The sequence below is a fragment of the Barbus barbus genome, assembly GCF_936440315.1.
Source record: "Barbus barbus genome assembly, chromosome: 13".
In the NCBI taxonomy this organism is placed as follows: Eukaryota; Metazoa; Chordata; class Actinopteri; order Cypriniformes; family Cyprinidae; genus Barbus; species Barbus barbus.
In genome coordinates, this window is record NC_136741.1 from 6,761,186 (window position 1) to 6,781,367 (window position 20,182).

Genomic DNA, 20,182 nt, shown 5'->3' on the forward strand with positions numbered 1-20,182 from the left:
GTATATATGTTTGTGTATGCACACATGCAGAGGATTAAATGTCATAAAAATTAAGTCTCAACAAAAAGTTACACTCAAGATAATCTGGGTAAAAGCAAGACAATTTGTTTTCTTTAAATGCAGGTCATAGACTGTTTGTAGCTATCAAGCTTTGAGTTTCATCAAAGAAAGATCAAAGAGAAAGAACGAGAAAAGGAGCACACATCCCCCCACCCCAAAATCAGAGAGGAAAACCACCTCTAGTTAAAAAAAAAAAAAACCCGGTGCACTCTGTTACACGAAAAGTTTGCCAAAGTGCATGCAAGCGTGTGCACTTTAAAACAGTAACCTATGATCACTTTTAGATATATCTCTATATCACTGTAACTGTAATTCATATAGAAGCTTGAGAGAAATAGTTGAAGGTGGTTTTAATAAAAACGGTAAGATATAACTTATCAAAACCACAATTCATTATTTTGGAATGCCAAATGGTGAAAAACCCAAGAGCACTTTGCTGATTTTAGGGTAACTTGTATAAAACCAAAAACATATCAATTAGATCATTTTTTAGGTATTTACTACACTGTAAAAAAAAGAAAGTTGAGCCTACTTAAAATTTTAAGGCAACCAGCTTCAGCAGATTTTTGAGTTTTCTCAACTTGTTTATACAACAAAAGGTTGAGAATCTCCTACAAAAATAAGTTGAGAGAACTCAAAAATCTGCTGAAGCTTGGCTCAACCTTTTTTTTTTTTTTTTTTTTTTTTTTTACAGTTAGCTATTACAATAAAGAAGGATTTCTTATGTGCATTTAAATTAGTTGCAAATTACATATGCATTATAAAATTCCAGTATATAAACTATTATTGGGAGACATTTGGTCTCCATAACATGGGGAATACCAGGTGTATACAAACACACACACACACACACACACACACACACACACACACACACACTGAGATAGCAGGTGTCTAAAACATCTTGTACATAAAAAAGCTTTCATTCATCTTTTATTAGTGTCCAAAATAAGTCAAACCAGCTATAAATGTCAAAAGATATTACACATCATGAAAATAGGCAAGGAGTATAATCATTTGGATGTGAGACAATTATATTTAAAATAGATGTTTTTGTATTATGATATATTTTTAAGGACATTCAGATGGTTGTTAATATGTAACTGCACATGTCTTATTCATATATAAGGCCAAATTAAACAGATACCACATTTATCCATTCACTATTATCAATGTGTGTAATTTTTATGATTCTTGTCTGCAAAATGGACTACAATATCCTAAAACAGCATGCACTTGCTAAAAAATAATACAGATATATAACATAGAGTAAGTATTGTGACAGGATGTTTGGAAAATGTGGTTACTGCAATGTTCTGGTTTCTTGTCACTTTTTATTTTTTTTAAATCAGCTGTTGTTATTATACTGCTTACTACTTTTCTCCAGAATGTGATGGAAAGACAAACATCCTTCTAAATGTCCTTATTGATTATCAACAGTAAATTGAGCTCTTTTTGATTTTGTTGGTGCACTATGATGTTGTCAGACAGTTTTAGCTAAAGCATTGAATTTAGACACCAGTTCTCTTACTGAAGTGATGAATTAGATTAGCAGTTGTGATAACCATTGATTAACTGTGTCTAGCTAGAGTCGCTCGCTTGAGAACACAAAATCATTCCAGAACACGGTTGTAAAGGCAGACTGTCGGTACTGAAATCCAGTGACGTGTTCACTGACTAGACAAACCCAGGTCCTTCTCTGGAAGTGGCCAGAGAGGAAGCCACTGAACAATCTCTAAAAAGTGTGAATGAGGTGAACTGTGTCGATGAGAACACCACCGGCGCTAATGCTAATTTAGCCACCACTGCTGACCATGCTGGCCGAAATATCTCCGCTTACATCCAAGCCGAGCTTTTGCAGGTCCAAGCCCATACTGGCCAGCACCTGGAGCAGAGTCATCTCTTGTTGCGTGGCCTGGTCAATCAGGGCTGGACAGGTTGGGTTGCACTGTGGCCACTGGCAGTTATCGATGAGATGAAAGGGACAGCCCTTTAGAGGCGTTTTGCTGTTCTTATTAGCCTCCTGAAGACTTCTGTCCCAGCACTGTAGAGCACGAGAGAGTGACGTCCCCTTGATCTGGAAATCCATCCAATTACTGAAGGAGAGAAAAATTAGGCAGCGCAAAATCAAAATAGACCTTTACTTTCTGAATGGATGTTCATTAATTGTCCGGTTTAGTTTGGAGGGTTCTGACAGGAAGTCTCAAACACTTCAAAAAAGTGTTGAAGTGCATAAGTGCAGAAAGAATGCAAAAAAATGTGGTGTAGTGTTCCAGTTAAAGATCTTTGGTTACAGAAATAAATAATGCAGCCTTGGTAAACATAAGAGACTAAAAGATTTTCAGCATCCCCATATTATTAAATAATGTTCTCCTTTAAAGAAATGTCAGAAATTAAGTATAATTACAGAACATAACATACCTATATGTGGATATAGGTAAATTAATTATCACAATTCTTTATGCGATTCCAGAAGTTTCAAGAAAAAAAAAAAAAAAGAAAAAAAAAAAAAAAAAATATATATATATATATACTGTATTACATATTAGCATTTAATAAAGTTAGCTCATTACTGAATATTAACTATTAAATTAATAATAATAAGTCAACTGTCTTTGTAACAAGTGCACTTTAGGTTGCTTTAGGAACAACTCTTAACTAAATGGCTATATAATCAGCAGTAGTCTAATCAGTCTCTTTATAAGCAGCTACAGCTCTGCTGTAAGTTTGACCTCATCATGTGTTTCGCCATGGATGTGTTTCACCTCATCTGTCCCACTGCTCTCTCAGCTGAGCTCATACAGTGGGCCATTAATTAAGTGTGAAACCATGAGGTGGCATTTTGGTGACACTTAGAATGCATCATGATGGACGAGTGCTCAAATGCAGGCGTATGAGCTCACCCATGAGGAGTGTGTCTCAGGGTGCCTGCATGTCCTTACCTTTTGGTAATCAAAGTGTGGGAAAGACAGGAGGGGGCAAACACGGCCCTAAAACAACATACAGCAGGACATATATATTATATTAATATACATATAAAAATACTTTTCATAACATGATGGTGACGTGATTGTTCAACTATTAGTAACTATTTAGCTGTTTTGGAGACATATTTAGGTAGTGTATACTAGTATAACATGCCAGTAATGCACTCACGTAACATCTTTGAGAGAGTTTTTAAACTCTTTTCCCAGGTTCTGCATGTAGGTCCACTGCTGCTCTGAGAGCGATTGGCCGCCCATATAAATGTTCTCCACTCGTAACTGTTCCTCATCAAACAACCACTGCACTACAAACAATGGAGCTAAAAAGGGACACATCCTCTGTTATTTTAAAGGAAGTAAATTTTATTAACATGAACCACTTCTGTAAAAATTATTTCATTCATATTGAACAGATGGCACACCCTCACCGGTTATGTATGAGTACAGTTTGTGTCCAAAAAAGCATTGCCATTCCTCGCCTCTTTTATACTGCTGCTTGCACTTTTCTGGAACAACACCACTCCACAACCTAAAAGAGACATAATATCACCAAAAAATGATAATCATCAAGCAGCACATTTTGAGAATTCATTTATGTCTGCAGGAAAAATATGTAGGATGAGTTATACACTGAAGATGAAATCAAATACCAAATCCTATAAGAAATAGTAACATTGAAGCTGGCTTTAGAAACAAAACACAAACAATGTTTTGAAACTTTTTTTTGTATCCCTTGTGATCTTTATTGTATTGAATGTGCACTTGTAGTGAAGATCAAATCTAAAAAGTACATTTTTAAAAATCTGTACTTGCAGATGAAATATTATTAATGAAATATAGGGCCAATACTAGACGTTCGCAACTTTGTTAGTTTACAGACTTAAGTACACTTCTAAAAAAGTGCACTTTATAATAATGTCAAATTAAAATGGTTACTTTAAAGTACATTTTACGTTTGTCATGTTTTAAAAAAGTATATTTATTTTTAGAAAAATAAAAAGTACTTATTTTGATACTCTAACCATATTAAAGCAAAGATAAGGTACTTGATTAGGATTTCAAATGCGTAATTCATTTAAATGTAATAAATGTTATAATTTCAAATGTGTAATTACAAAAATGCTATATTTAAATTCAAGTTTCATAGAAATGACATTAAAAGAAATTTCATAAATGCTTGTCAGTATAGTACACTTTAACAATATTTCAACTACAGTGGACATAATTATGAAATTACATATAAATATGTACTGAAATCCTATTTAAGTGGGTCAAAAAGTGCAACTTATTGCATTTAATATAAATCGAAACTATAATATATTTTAGTAACAAGTAATTTTACTCTTAAGTACATGCTTTTAAAGTGTACTACTTCTGTACTTTTAAAAGTATGCTGAAATATATATATTTTTCACAAGGGATATTATGGTTATTGTTATGTAATTAATCAATTTAAAATGGATTTGTGTAATATTGAAACATATAAAATTTTACCAAAACTACATATTCATCATTCTGGTAAACTGAGATTAGCATGTACACTTTACCGAAGTCCTTTTTTGATGGCATCCTCAGGGGTGCAGGAGGCACTGTCTGGACAATCAGGAGCTTTTTGCTGTTTACTCTCCAGGAACCAGCCTGAGTCGACAAGGCCACGAACCTGAGCATCAGCCCCCAACTGCTCCAGAAGACTGGACACCTTATCAATGTTCAGTAGCACACCTGTTCCCCCGGCACTGCAGGAAAGAATAAATAATATTACCCAAAATATAACCTCAACCCCCAAAATCTAGTTTGTCAAACCAGTGAACAACAAATATTGTTCTGAATATCAAATGGCTCCAGCAAATGCTTTGGAATAACCAACAAAACATGTTGCTAACTTAGAGGAATCCTCAGAACTTGTTTTGCCTCCTTGTCAGGCCATATATAGATATTATGTCATTGTCTATAGCATTACAGTCTGCAGTAAACATTTTTATGGTAGACAACAGGATGTGCTGGAAATAGTGCTTCGGTCAGTTTTGTGGTAAAACTCAAGGGGTGGTCCATGGACGGGAATAGGATTTCATGGTACTCCAGATGGCTCTGTTTCAATTGTTCATATAAGTCTTGTTATTGTTATCTTAATATGCAGCAACACGTGTAACGAGTGTCTAATGTTGTCTTTGTTTATGAGTGAATTCAAATCTAATTATGGGATTTATAATAGCTATAGCTCTTGGATTGTGGAAACAAATAGCAGAAAAAATATCTGAACATTTCTTTCAGGCCAGTCATTGAGGAAAACTCATTATACCTAATTAAGTAATCTCTCTTTTATGATAAATGCATCCCATCATTTGAGAAACATGTCAAAAATAGATACAAACCAACATCATAAGTATTTTTGTCCAAACTAAAAAAAATTGGTAACATAGCCAGAGATCTCACCTGGTTCCTGCCAACATCACAACTTTGGCTTGTTTCAGTCCTTTTGGGGCAAGATCTTTGATCACTTCCCGAATGATCTGAGATCCCATGAAAGCATATTCTGTGGTGGAATAAATCATTTGTTTTGGAAACAAAAAGTGTTAATAGTCTGACAATAATTATCTCTGAAAAATGTACCTGTTTCTTTTGCCTGTTTGGACTTTGATGCTGCTTTGTTACCACTCCACACATCACTTGAACAATAGGGAACAAACCTATTCACATCAGATAAGATACATAAGTCAGATGTTATTTCTAAAGCTTAGATAAATATCACTCTTGATTTTTTCAGATACTTACACAATATTGGCATTATTCCAGTGAGGATTTTCACCAACTTGTGTTGACAGTAAACCACTTCCTGCGAATAATCAGGGTGTTTTCAGTAAGATTCACAGAAGTATGGCTTGCAAGAACAGCTAGAAGAAAGCAAGATGTGTTGCTGTGAGTCTGGTTAATATCAGCCTACCTTTGCGTGTCTGTGGCCAGTCAGCTGAGCTCATAAGGCGGGGGATAGATTTGTATCTGGAATCGCAGGTCTCTTTGTTGTAGCAGCACCAGCCACCTAAAAGAAAATAATTGGAATTAATCTCACATTATCCTTCTTTTGAGCAGATTTCAAAAGCCTACACAGCTTGGACTGTATTGGCACACATTTGCTAGCCTTTCCACCTCCATTTAAAGTTGCTTCCTCTTGGCAAGACTTTCCATAAAGAGAGAGACATTGCATGATGTGTTTACACCTTGTTTTCCCTCTTGCATTGTTTAATTTTGCCATGTCTAATTCAACATTGCATGTTAATTTTCCTGACCAGTGACAGTATATATCAACATACTGTTGAACAAACGTGATGTGACATGCTCCAAAAAGCAAGAAAAATTACGTCTAAGAAGATGACCAGCCGTCAAAATAACGCTGAGCACTACATTTAAGCCTGCTGACCTCTCTCGACAAAATTAACTTAAATTCTCACCTTCCAAAAATATCAGCCATCTCTTACTTCCTTTGAACTCCTTTAGGTAAAACCTGGGGGCCACAAATAAATATAGATGGTCTAGGGAACAGCCATATGAGGACATTTACAAATCTGTCAAAGGACACCACACTGCTACAGTTTTGTACATTTATGCATTTGGCAAATGCTATTATCCAAAGTAAAATTTTACCAGCTAATGTATCTTCTGGGAATCAAACCCATGACCTTGTTCCACTACAAATTGCCAAGTGTTGCCAAAATTGCTAAGTTTATGCACCTCTGGCCAGCAGTGAGGATGTCAGTGCAGTGTCTTACCCAGCGGCAGTACCATCATTGCATGTCACTAATGTGTTCTTAAGAAGGTGCAGCTTCATTTCATCAACAGGCTTGTTGACAGATGCGCTTTGTTGGGCGGTGCCACGACCTCCAGGGTAAGTTTCTTTACTGGAATCGCCAGCACCTGCTAGTGCAGGGTTTGGGTCATCTTCAGGGCCAAGCTGTGTTGTCTCTTTAGCCTGGCTGTTAGGCTTCTTTGCAGATTTTCCACCCGACTTGGCATTGCGATTGTTGTTCTGACAAGAAATGACTCCCAGCAGAAGCAGGAACATAACATGACACAGAATATTCATATCAAATCCGACAGGACCTCCCTAAAAAAGGCCAAATGGAACAGTCTGCAATGAAAATCCAAAAACAATTTAAAGCAACACCTTTATTTTTATCATGAAAGGCCCATGTTGTGAAAAGACACTGCTTTGAATTCATTTAATGACTTAATCTGTCATGCCAATGAAATTAGAAGTGATCAACTTTAAGTGATCAACACTCACCCCTTAGAGCAACTGGTCCTGGTCCCCTGGGCGTCTTGGAGAGCAAAAATCCTCAGGCGCTGCAGGAAAGGTGGTTTTCGAATTGATGCTGTGTCGGCGTCCTGAGCAGATCTTGGTCTTTGGTTGTGGTCCGTGCTAGATTTTATAGTGCCACCATATGGATTGCATTTCTCAACATCCCCTTTGAGCTGGTGCCAGCTCTGGGCTGCAACCAATGACACACCAAACCTGGACGTCTAATGGCGAGGAGAAAAGATAACATGCGCTCTACCAACCATATTTCAAAGACATCCCCTCCCCACCTAACTTAGTCTCACAACAAGCCCTCCCTTCCTCGCCTAGACCAGGCTTGACTTTGATTTAAACACCTACATGGTTGAAATACCTGCATAACCCTGCAGCTACATGGCATGTGGCTCTAGGTCATTGGAGCAGACCTCTGTTTACTCTAATAGGGAGAAACTCTTCACTCACTTGAATAATAATCCTATGAAAACTCTGAGATAATCCTATGAACATAATCCTTCTGAAAATTTAAAATCGTCTCAAATTAAAGAAATGGAAGCGAGTGAATTGTGCACAGATTTATGAAGTATCTGCTGATTGATCTCACAGGGTTGCCTTACATAAAGCAACAGCTTATAGACTGATGCTGTCATTATCCATTCTGCTTATCAATCATGGTGAGATGTATATGTAAATGAATGATGTTATGGAAAGTTTGCTACATCTTTGGCATAAGAGGCATGCCTTTGCATCTAACCTTTGGTATAGGAGACCTGTCTTTGAGTCTGACCAACTAAAGCGTTATGCTTCAAAGTACAAGCACTGCCTCTTTTTTAAACACGAGAATTTTCTACAAATATTGTTGTAATCAAATGGTAATATGAGAGAAATTTATCCAGAAATTCCTGCACATAACAGTACTCAAGAATAAAGATTAAAAATATATGAATTCAGTAAAATTACAATAAGCACGCTACAACTGCAGAAAAATGCTACTATTTTCAAAACCAGTAAGGAACCAAATGCCAACATTTTGCAACTAGAATATTGCTACAAAATAATTGTCACGAGCAAACACAAGGGAAGCGTGGAGACCATAGGTAAACTTCAAAACAACAGTCTTTAATCAAAAAATCCAAAACGGGGTATACAAGGTAGGGCAGAGACACATCGACGTTAATAACGGACACTAGACAAGGGATAACACAAGGCTTAAGTAATAAACATAAACAAGATAATTAAACAAACACAGCTGGAACAGAATGTATATGGAACAGGAACAGGAAAGTAACCAGATATGGGCATACAGTAGATAAAAGCATAGACTAACAGTCAGCGTTCTGAGACGTACACTGCCTGATCTAGCCTGAAAAATAAGCTTTTTATAACGCTATTTGAGCAAAAGAAACAACATTTATGATACAGTTGTTGTCAGATTTCTTTGGTGATTTCAAATATGAAATTTAATCGTAAACTTAGTGAACTGTTTGGGAGAATTTGATGTTTCCCCATTCAAAAAGATCTGGCTGCACTTCCATACCCGAGCAGGTGCACGAGAGGCGTTTCAAAGATGGCCGCCGAGTGACATGACTTGTCTTAAAGAGACTTTGGTAAAAGGTCAAGGGAAACACGAGACAGAAAACCACAACACGAGACAAGACACAGGTCTGACAATAATTAGGCCTATTAATTCAGAAATAATTTACAAATAGCAAATTCATATAAAGAACAAGAGATCACAAGTCTGACCCTCTTTAAGTCTCACCACTGAAATGTAACATCCTTCCATGTCAATCAGGCATTAATGAGCCTCAAGTAAAAGGTTAGTGGTGAGACGCACTGAGATACTCCACTTATCGTGCACGATTCTCCCAAAAATTCCATAAAACTATAATAAAAAGCCTTACATGCTGAGCTCAGACAAACTCAGAATATTGACCAATCAGTTTATTACCAAACACGTTACCTGTTTCTTCATAAGAATTTCTTACAGGACAAGGACAGTTTTTTTCACAATTATATTATTGGTGTGTTATTTTATAATCTTATATCTGGTAGGTTTTTGGTAATCTTTCAGAAGGGTGAATCAGATTCAGCATCAACATAATTATCCTACTTTCTTCTCTACATTTGGACTGCTTAATATCTAATCTAATCTAATCTAATATAATATAACGCTTGCTTAACCTTGACTTCTCGTAGGCACAAGTTTCAGACTCAAGATGTTTTTACTGTTCATTGTGTTGTAAGAGCCGAAGTCTTTAAAGTGTTGCCAGATGAGTGAAAATATTTAGACAAAAAATGTCTAAACAGCTAATCAAATGACATTTCTGAATTTGATCTACTGAGCTTAAAACATTCTTCATTCTTTCTGTATTTAGAAGCACGCATGCTGCCCGTCTTCCCAGAATTCATTGCAACAATCTGCGAAGCAGACCTCAAAATGCAGAAAAACAGAGAAAAAAAGGTGTAAATCCTTCAGCTTATTTTCCAATACAAGCCAGAATGTTTTGAAAAAAGCTTTTAGATGGCATTGCTTGTCTTTTTTGTCTTTGATATCTGCTTCAATAGATTCTTTCAATAGAAGCTGGCAAGATGCTGCAGATATTCAGACTTTGTCTGTGGGTCTGAACCTGAAGCAACTCCACTGCTCTGACCAGAAGTGATACGAAGAAGAGCAGATGCCCGTATAATGTTTCCTTTTTGTTAAAAAGGAAACCAATCCCACATCATTGGATAATCGGGTGGCCGGCGGAGAACTAGGACTCGGTTTTGTTTGGAATGTGTTTTTCAAATGTGCAGCCAAGGTCAGTTCCTGACATTGAGCGCTCAAGTGGTCCGAGCACTTGTGTCTGTGTATGTCATCACTGCATTTGAAGGCAGGCGAGTGCATTTCTCAGCTGACAGGCATCAAAGCATGCCACTCCTCCGAGAACTGTATAGATGTGATTTTCAGAGCACAGTAATGTGTAAAGGTCGTGATCTTAAGGGATCATATCATCTAAACATCGAAGCTGAATGCTAGCGACTTAAACGTCCACAATTTACACACCAGGCAGTTGTTCAATGCATGTAGATCCAAGTTCATCTGGAGCTGGAGCTTGAATTGAACCATGGGAGGAATGAGATCATTAGAAAAGCTTAGATTGTTTTGACTGTCAGCAGTGCTCAAGCGCACTTTATGAGAGAGAAATATATATGCAAAGGTGCAGGTGACTTGCACGCTCACAGTGTAAGCCCTAAAACGAGTGACGATTTTTGCTGAGAACGGTTGTGCGGTTACGGCTGTTTGTTATCAGCACTGGCATCTCAGGCTTTGCTGGATTGGTGCAAAGTGTGATACGCCCACTAAAGGGACGAGTGCTGAAGCAAGCATAATGCTAGATGACATGTTAACCTTATAAGCCGTCAAGGGGATTGATGGTCTTGGCACCCTCCATGATGTAATAGCCATAGAAAACAAGTGGCACGATTTGAATTTTGAGGTGCCAAGGCAAGCGTGTCACTTTCATCATGCACAAGCTTTAACTCATGACTTCACACCTAAATGAGTTGTATTACAGTCAATGGCTGTGTACGAATTCCTGTACCTTTATGGTATGTACTGAATATGATGAAAAAATGAATTCTTGACTGCTGAAGAACATTGCAGGTGTGTAGTAATACATTCCTGCCATGTTGTATTGTTCTTTGACCTATGATGTACTAACAACCGTGACAACAATTTTTGGTTACACTTTAAGGAGTCCTTGTTACAGTGTAATTATACATTTAAGTACTGAGTAATATTAATTAACTTCAAGTACTTCCTATATGGTTAGGGTTAGGATTAGTGTTTGGCTTAAGGTTACTTGCATGTAATTATGCATAATTTAAGCGCATGTAACGTGCAACAAGGACACATTAAAATGAAGTGTTACCCAATTTTCTTGTGTTGCTGGCGAGTTAAGCAATGAGGACAGCATTAAGTAAGGTAGTTAGGTTAAGAAATGTTAATAAAATCACTGTTTGCAAATACCATATAAACTCCTTTCCTGTGTACCACAGCATTACAATTTGTTTAGGTTAATCTATCTAATTTTGTGTCTCTGAAAAATAGCGATCTATTTTGAGCTAACTGAGTGAAAACAATCCTTTTGAATTCATAGTGTTGTTATTATGACATATCTTCAATTAAGAATGAATTATTAATTAACTATTAATATGTGCAATTAAATAAATATACATATTGATTTCTGATCAATCTATTACTGTGATTCTGCCTTTCCTGTCATCTTTTATCCAATTACCTAACTAAATTGTCAAATAAAATGAGTATTGAGTATTTTATAATTTAATAAGAATGATCTCCAAAGTCGTTTGTTTACTCATTAAAGTTGATCTAAATATGTTACAATTTAAAAGTAAATGCACATTGTTCTTACGAGGCACATATTCCCGTCTTATCCTACACACTCAATGTCTGAAATGTGCAAACAAAGATAAAGTCCAAACAGTGGAAAGGTTAGTTCACCCAAAAATGAACATTTTGTCACTAATTACTCACCCTCATGTCGCTCCAAACCCGTAAGATCTTCGTTCATCTTCGGAACACAACACCGTCTTCCGCATATTTCAATACTGATTATGTTGATTACTTTCTGGGGTACTCTACAAAATGGTGGAAGACAGTGACTCGGGGAGAAGAATTACTGAATAATTATGATATTATTGTTTTCTTTGCACACAAAAAGTATTCTCGTAGCTTCGTAAAATTACGGTTGAACCACTGATTATTCTACCGATGTACTTGCTATCTTTCTGGACCTGGGAACATTGCAGTTGCATTGCTGTCTATGGAGGGTCAGAGAGCTCTCAGATTTTATCAGAAGATGAACGAAGGTTTTACGGGTTTGGAATGAAAGAAAAAAGCTCTTATCCAAACACATTTACAGGTATCCTAGGTTGAACTGTATTGTTCAAATGCACAGTGGTCATCATAAATTGCCCACTGTGGGATTACCGGCCCAGATTGTACATTTTCATAACTAAACGTATTCTGAGCACTATTGGGATCCATCTGTAAGAGTTTGTTAGTGACAACTAGTTGGGTCGTGTGGGGCCTCATCAAATGCTTGGGCAAATAGCTTGAAGAGCCGGCGCAAACCCATGACAGTCTGAGCAGCAGCATGGCCTTGAAGTCATGCTGGTGAAGCCACACTCCTGTCAAAGCCATTGATTAATGTTCCATGGGGTCACGCCACCCTCTGGGACCTCACATAAGCTGCCCCATCTGATCAGAAATACAGCCGTTGGAGGTGCCAACACAACTGTAGGCTCCCCAAACAATGTCATGACTTACAGAGACAAACAACTATATATTCGTGCATATGCTCACGCCAATGTTACACCTCTAATTATGCACTCATACTAATGGTTGCTGGCCAAGCTATATGTCACAGCTTGGTTATCAGTTTAGACATGGAGATTTCTATATACTAAAACTACAAATCTACAGAAAATTATAATATTTGTGATTACATCAGTAAGTGATCTTATACTTTGGCCAGCTGCATAAAATGCTAAGACTAGTTTTACAAGTTAGTCATCTCATTTTTTTCTTTAAGCCAGGTCATAACTTTTTTTTATTTTATTAAAGATGGTTTCATAAAATCATAGATTGGTCTAATTTGAATCTGAAAAATAATATATAGTCTTAACATAGAGGTTAAGTTCATGTTTTTTTTTTTTATTTTGTTTTTTTTATTAATTTTGGCCTATAAAAATCAGTATTTACTATTTTTCACTAGTAAAATCTAAGAAAAACCACTAAGAATGATAAGAATGGAATAAAAAACAGAATGTTTGAGCATTCCATATATAAAGAATGGAACCGTTTTGAAACATTCATCATATGGGCAAAACATTCTTCAAAATATCTGCTTTTGTGTTCTGCAAAAGAAAGAAAATCGTACAGGTCTGGAATGTTTAAGTGAGTAAATAATGGCAGAATTTGTGAATTTAGTTAATGTGATGAACCAGAAACAGTTTAAGGTGGTAGAGATTTTAGTTCAAATGTACCACATGACAGATGACTATGGTTTACTGAACAAAAATGAGCAGACAAGCTTTCATATTTAAACAAAAAAACTGAGAGAGAGATGTGAGCTAGAGATGGTGTTTAACATTATAGTCAGCGATTCACTGGATGCCTCTGGTGTTGCCAAGAAACTAAATGAACTGCATCCGAAAGTTTTTATGATTTGTGTGGATTTATATTACCATTGTGCTCAAAATTTACAGCAACAATTTTTCACAGATACAGAAGCCATAATGGTTTGAATTTTTTAAGTCTGTTCTTGATGTTGATTTCCTCAATGTCAAAGTGGATTCCTCTGAGAGGTGATTTTAGGCAAAGTTCTTTTCCAGACACATACAGTTATAGACAGGATCCAAAACACACACACATTACTTATGCATAAATATCAGTTTGACTTTATGAATGACAGCCAGTGATCTCATGTTTGCACAAAAGCTAGTCTTGAAATTTTAAATACCCACAAAAGGCTGGCCCTTATTTCACACTGTTAGCTGCTGAAATTTGATTAATTAATTACAGACCGATCTCGAATCTCCCTTTTCTGTCAAAGATATTAGAAAAGGTAGTATCATCACAACTATGTTCCTTCTTAGAGAAAATTATATATGTGAGGATTTCCAGTCGGGTTTTAGACCATATCATAGTACTGAGACTGCTATCATTAGAGTTACAAACAACCTGCTTTTATCATCCGATCGTGGTTCTATCTCTCTATTAGTGCTACTGGATCTTGGCGCCGCGTTTGACACTATCGACCACAACATTCTTTTAAATAGACTAGAAAATGATGTTGGCATTAGAGGAAGTGCACTGGCATGGTTCAAATCGTACTTATCTGACCACCATCAATTCGTGGCAGTAAATGAAGAGGTATCATACCAATCACAAGTGCAGTATGGAGTACCTCAAGGCTCAGTACTTGGCCCCTTACTTTTCACGCTTTACATGTTACCCTTGGGAGATATCATTAGTCAAGTCAAGTCAAGTCACCTTTATTTATATAGTGCTTTTAAGAATGTAAATTGTGTCAAAGCAACTGCACAATATCAAAAAAGGAAAATAGAGTGTCAATGTAAAATGAAAAGATAAAAAAAAAGATTTTCAGTTAAAGGCATTTCATTATTGAATTCAGTGATGTCATCATCCAGCTCAGTTCAGTTTAAATAGTGTCTTTGCAATCAGGTCGACGATATCGCTGGAAATTAAGTGTCCCCAACTAAGCAAGCCAGAGGCGACAGCGGCAAGGAACCAAAACTCCATCGGTGACAGAATGGAGAAAAAAATCCTTGAGAGAAACCAGGCTCAGTCAGTGGGCCAGTTCTCCTCTGGCCAAACAAACCAGCAGTTCAATTTCAACTGCAGCAATGTCAGATTTTAAGGGCTCAACTGGTTCCAGTGGTCTTTCCCGATGGCTGTCTAGTCTAAGTGGTGGGCACTGGGGATATGTCTCTGGTGCTCATCTCGGTGTCCTGGTCTCCGCCGATGATCAGGGCCACATACATCATCTCCCGGCGCCGATCCACCATCTGATCCGGACACAGACTGAGAAACAGAATAGAAACAGACAAATATTAGCGTAGATGCCATTCTTCTTATGATGTAACAAGTACATTATGTGTTATGGGGAGTGTTCCCGGTTCCGGTTGATCTAATTAATGCAGCCTAACAATCCTTTAACGGATTTGAATAACAGAAGTGTATTAGTGTGTTATGTGTGAGCCAGGTTAAAGAAGTGTGTCTTTAATCTAGATTTGAACTGACAGAGTGTGTCTGCCTCCCGAACAGTATTAGGTAGATTGTTCCAGAGTTTGGGTGCTAAATAGGAAAAGGCTCTGCTGCCCGCAGTCGATTTTGATATTCAAGGTATTATCAAATGGCCAGAGTTTTGAGAACGCAGCAGACGTGGAGGACTATAATGTGATAAGAGCTCGCTCGAGTACTGAGGAGCTAAGCCATTCAGGGCTTTATAAGTAATTAACAAGATTTTAAAATCTATACAATGTTTGATGGGGAGCCAATGCAGTGTTGACAGAACCGGGCTAATATGGTCTTACTTCCTGGTTCTAGTAAGGACTCTAGCTGCTGCATTTCGGACCAACTGTAATTTGTTGATCAAGCGTGCAGAACAACCACCCAATAAAGCATTACAATAGTCTAACCTTGAGGTCATAAACGCATGAATTAGTATTTCTGCATTTGACGTTGAGAGCATAGGTCGCAATTTAGATATGTTTTTGAGATGGAAAAACAGTTTTACAGATGCTGGAAACATGGCTTTCAAATGAAAGATTGCTATCATACAGCACACCTAGGTTCCTAACTGATGAAGAAGAATTGACAGAGACAGCCGTCAAGTGTTAGATAGTGTTCTAGGTTATTACATGTGGTTTTTTTTAGGTCTGATAATTAACACACCTCTGTTTTTTCAATCTGATGCGATATTGTAGCTGACGGCTGCATGGTTACAATTTTATCTCTGATAGAATCGATCTTGGAAGTAAAGTTTTTATGAAGTAGTTCATAAAGTCATTAAAAAAAAGGTTTTATTAAGGTAAAATGCCAATAAATGGTAAAAACTATTTAAATTTATTGGAAAAGATTAATTTCTATCACTGCTGTGAACTGACCACACAGAATATGAAGAATATCAAAAACTTTAGGAGCCAGCTGTCCACGGCAGTCCTTATACCAGCACAATAACACACTCAGCAAAATATTGTCTAATTATCTTTATCGATAAAATCCCAGAAAATGTTGAGATTATTTTTTTGTTAGTATTGCACACCCCTAGTACTGACACAAAATGATTTGCAATGGTCGCTTTGTCACTTCCAGTGTAGACAGCCTCGGGCTGTTGGTTTATTTCTGTTGTTTTTTTGTTTTTGTTTTTTTTGGCTAGTAGAATTTATGAATGGCCAATAACTTAAAAACTTTGTAGCCAAATTGGATGGTGAGTGAAAAAGTTCATTTCAATCCCTGATTAGGAAACATGGTGTTAGCTTTCACTGTTATGCTGATGATACCCAGCTCTATATTTCTTCGCGACCTGATGAAACTTACCAATTTGCAAAACTAACGGAGTTGATATCAAAAACTGGATGGCTAGCAATTTCTTACTGTTAAATTCTGAAAAAACAGAGGTGTTAATTATTGGACCAAAAACTTTTGCATGTAATAACCTAGATTACTGTCTAATACTTGACGGCTGCTCTGTAAATTCTTCGTCATCAGTTAGGAACCTAGGCGTACTTTTTAATAGCAATCTTTCCTTCGAAAAACATGTTTCTAGCATTTGTAAAACTGCATTTTTCCATCTTAAAATATATCTAAATTACAACCTATGCTCTCAATGTCAAATGCAGAAACATTAATTCATGCATTCATTCATGACCTCGAGGCTAGATTATTGTAATGCTTTATTGGGTGGTTGCTCTGCATGTTTAATAAACAAACTCCAACTGGTTCAAAATGCAGCAGCTAGAGTTCTTACTAGAACCAGGAAGTATGACCACATTAGCCCAGTTCTATCAACACTGCACTGGCTCCCTTTTAAACATCGTATACATTTTAAGATCTTGCTAATTACTTACAAGGCCCTGAATGGTTTGGCACCTCAGTATTTGAGTGAGCTCTTATCGCATTATAGTCCTTCACGTCCGCTGTGATCTCAAAACTCTGTCCATTTGATAATACCTAGGATATCAAAATCAATTGCGGTCGGGAGATCGTTTTCCTATTTAGCGTCCAAACTCTGGAAAAATCTCTTTAACCTGGCTTACACATAATACACTATCGCATTTCTGTAATTCAAATCCGTTAAAGGATTGTTAGGCTGCATTAATTAGGTCAACCGGAACCGGAGACACTTCCCAAAACACCTGATGGACTTGTTACATCGTTAGAAGAATGCCATCTACGCTAATATTAGTCTGTTTCTTTCTTATTCTGAGGTCACCGTAGCCACCCAGATCCAGAGTGTATCCAGATCAGATGGTCACTGCAGCCACCCGGATCCAGTCCGTATCCAGATCAGATAGTGGATCAGCACCTAGAGATGATCTCTACAGCCAGGACACCTAGATGAGCCCCAGAGACTGATTCCCAGTGAAGGCCCTGTCTCCAAGACGGCCATCGGGACAAGACCACAGGAACCAGATGAGTCCTTTGCACAATCTGCTTTAGCCTAGATTTAAACTACTGATTTTGTCTGGCCAGAGGAGAATGACACTATTTCGACAAACTATTTCCCCGTCTAAATACTGTACAGCTGATATAAAGCCACCCAGCATTATATCAAGCCGATTTAAAGCTGCTTTGACACAATTTGCATTGTTAAAAGCGCTATACAAATAATATTGACTATTTGCAGACATGCTTTTTGGTTGATCCGAGTGATATTTAAAGAACATGTCAGCATTTGCTCCAAAGTATACCAGTTTTCAACTTTATGGAACAAAATGGTTGCAGCGTTCTGAGGGTTTTTCAGTTGTAGCACACCCTATATGGGTAGAATTTGACATGGCTTGTCATGCGTCTTCAGAATGTCCTCTTATCTAGTTGTATTAAGGTTGCTTAAATTTGGATTATATATAAGTCCATCAATTAAAATAGGCAACCCCCCCAAGTTTTCATTGGCTTATAGCTTTGCGATGCTTAGACATTTACATTCTTTTGATAACTTTTTTTCATTAAGATCTAGAGAATGTGTATTACAAATGTCATGCAAATCAGCCCAGGAGTAGATTTTTCTGAAAATGCAAAATGTCAGATAAAAATGTGTACATGAAATGACGGTTCTAAAGTATGATATAAAACATAAATGCCCTTATTATAGCGCCACCACTTAGTGTCAAACAGATCCTGTCAAGTTTGGGGTCTATGTGATTTACAGTCTCTGACTCGCATGCACTTTTAGGGCAGAGAAGAAGAAGATCTGAACAAACACAAAGTTACTATTATGTAGCCATCTGCCATGTTGGATGAAGTGATCATGCATCTGACAGCCTGTAAAGTGAGTGAGATTAATAGAGACAAACATAAATTATGAGTGATGTTATATTTATGATGGCAGAATGAAAGGGTAAAGACAGAATCTGTTTCTGTGGATACTGCTGGCTCTGGCACTGTGGGACATAATTGTAGGAAGCTTTATGGTTAAGTATTTGGGGTACTGAAATAAAGGTTGATATAGTTCCCAAGTAGGTTTGAACCATGGCCACTGAAAAGTTAATTACTGCAAATTAGCTGCTTTGTATGCTAAATATCCTGTGCTTCAAAAAAGATCTGCTCAAAAAGTTGAGTTCAGGCACATAAAAATACATTTATGGTCTATGACAAATGGGTCAACCTGGAAGACAGGCGTTGGGAATAAAAAAAACAAAACAAAAAAACTTCCTTCTGGAGAAAAGTATACGGTGGAATATTTGTTTCTCATTCTTCCTATTTTATGGTGTTTTTTTTTTTTTTTGTGAACATCTGTGCATTGACTCAAAGTTTTGGAATTTTCTTTCTGTTCTCTTAAACAGTGAGATAATATAGTTGTCGGTTTTATGGTTTACTGGTATTAACACCTGCAGCTTGACTGGACTCATCACTCATGCTTTTATGTTATGGTAATTTTGTCACACAAGCTGGATGCCAAATATGCAGTTCAATACTTGTTGCTTTTTTAAAACATCTTACATCATGCAATGAAGCTGTCAGCACTATTAATCTAAAACAGAAATAAACCCCTGACTCAGGTGGGCTTTAAGATGTGCAAATTTTGCTGTCGTTCAGAGAATAGGTGGGCATAAATAAATAATATTCATTTATGTCTTAACGACACGTCAAAAAAGAGGGAAAAAAACAGCAGTAATGAGAATTTTAAAAATATATATATTTTATTATCCATAATGAGACGAAAGGTAAATATAAAACCATTAAAAACTGCCAAGTAAAACAACAACAACAACAACATATAAATAATATTTAATAATAAATTATTTATTTCAGGCATTATGAATATATGGTATGTATTTATGCCATTAATGTTCCTTAAATTAAATATATTAATTAATCTCTTGGCTTATACTGTAAAACTGTTAAATATTAATAGTCTAACAGTCTAATGCCTGGCTCACACTACAGGATTTTTAAAATCCTAACCGATTATGAAATCTGGTTGCAGCACACACATACAGAGAATTTTTGAACTTTGTGGGGATCTTTGTGAAGAAAATGGCAGTTTCCACATTGTCTGGGTGTCCTTGATGGCAAACACATCTATATCCAGCCCCCAGCCCACAGTGGGAGTATGTGGCACAATTATAAAGGCAGATTTTCAGTCCTCATGATGGCAGCTGTAGATACCAATTAGTGTTGGCACTCAGGGCAGGGTCTCGGATGCTGGCCTTTTTGCCCATTCTGATCTGAAGAAAGCACTGGACCAGGGTCTCCTGAATGCTCCTCCTCCAGAAAAGCTTCCCGGTTCTGAAATTGTGCTACCCTATATGTTTGTGGAAGATGAGGCATATCCTCTGAGAACGGACCTTATGAAACCTTACCCCTTCAGGCAGCTGGTCCACAACCAGAGGGTCTACAACTCACGGGCGCGCAGAGTTGTAGAAAATGCATTTGGCATTCTCGCCAATAGGTCTAGAGTGTTCCGTTCCACAATCCTGCTTCACCCAGAGAGTGTCACCAAGATCACCCTAGCGTCAGCATGCCTCCACAACTTCCTCTGTGATCGCCGTTCAGAGGCCTACATGACACCAGCACTGGCAGACTGGGAGG

At 37.2% G+C, this 20,182-nt stretch overlaps 1 protein-coding gene across 1 annotated transcript; it reads right to left on the reverse strand.

The window, feature by feature from the left end:
* Positions 1-976: 976 nt before the first annotated feature.
* On the reverse strand, positions 977-7,122 carry LOC306878900 (carboxylesterase notum2-like; the record flags this gene model as incomplete). Its single annotated transcript, XM_079431489.1, has 11 exons — positions 977-2,156; positions 3,003-3,050; positions 3,217-3,364; positions 3,473-3,573; positions 4,592-4,780; positions 5,478-5,577; positions 5,655-5,731; positions 5,817-5,877; positions 5,986-6,081; positions 6,491-6,543; positions 6,809-7,122. The coding sequence occupies 11 exons, from the start codon at positions 7,120-7,122 to the stop codon at positions 1,856-1,858; spliced, it is 1,488 nt and encodes a 495-aa protein (XP_079287615.1). The 3' UTR covers positions 977-1,855.
* Between the last annotated feature and the right edge of the window lie 13,060 nt (positions 7,123-20,182).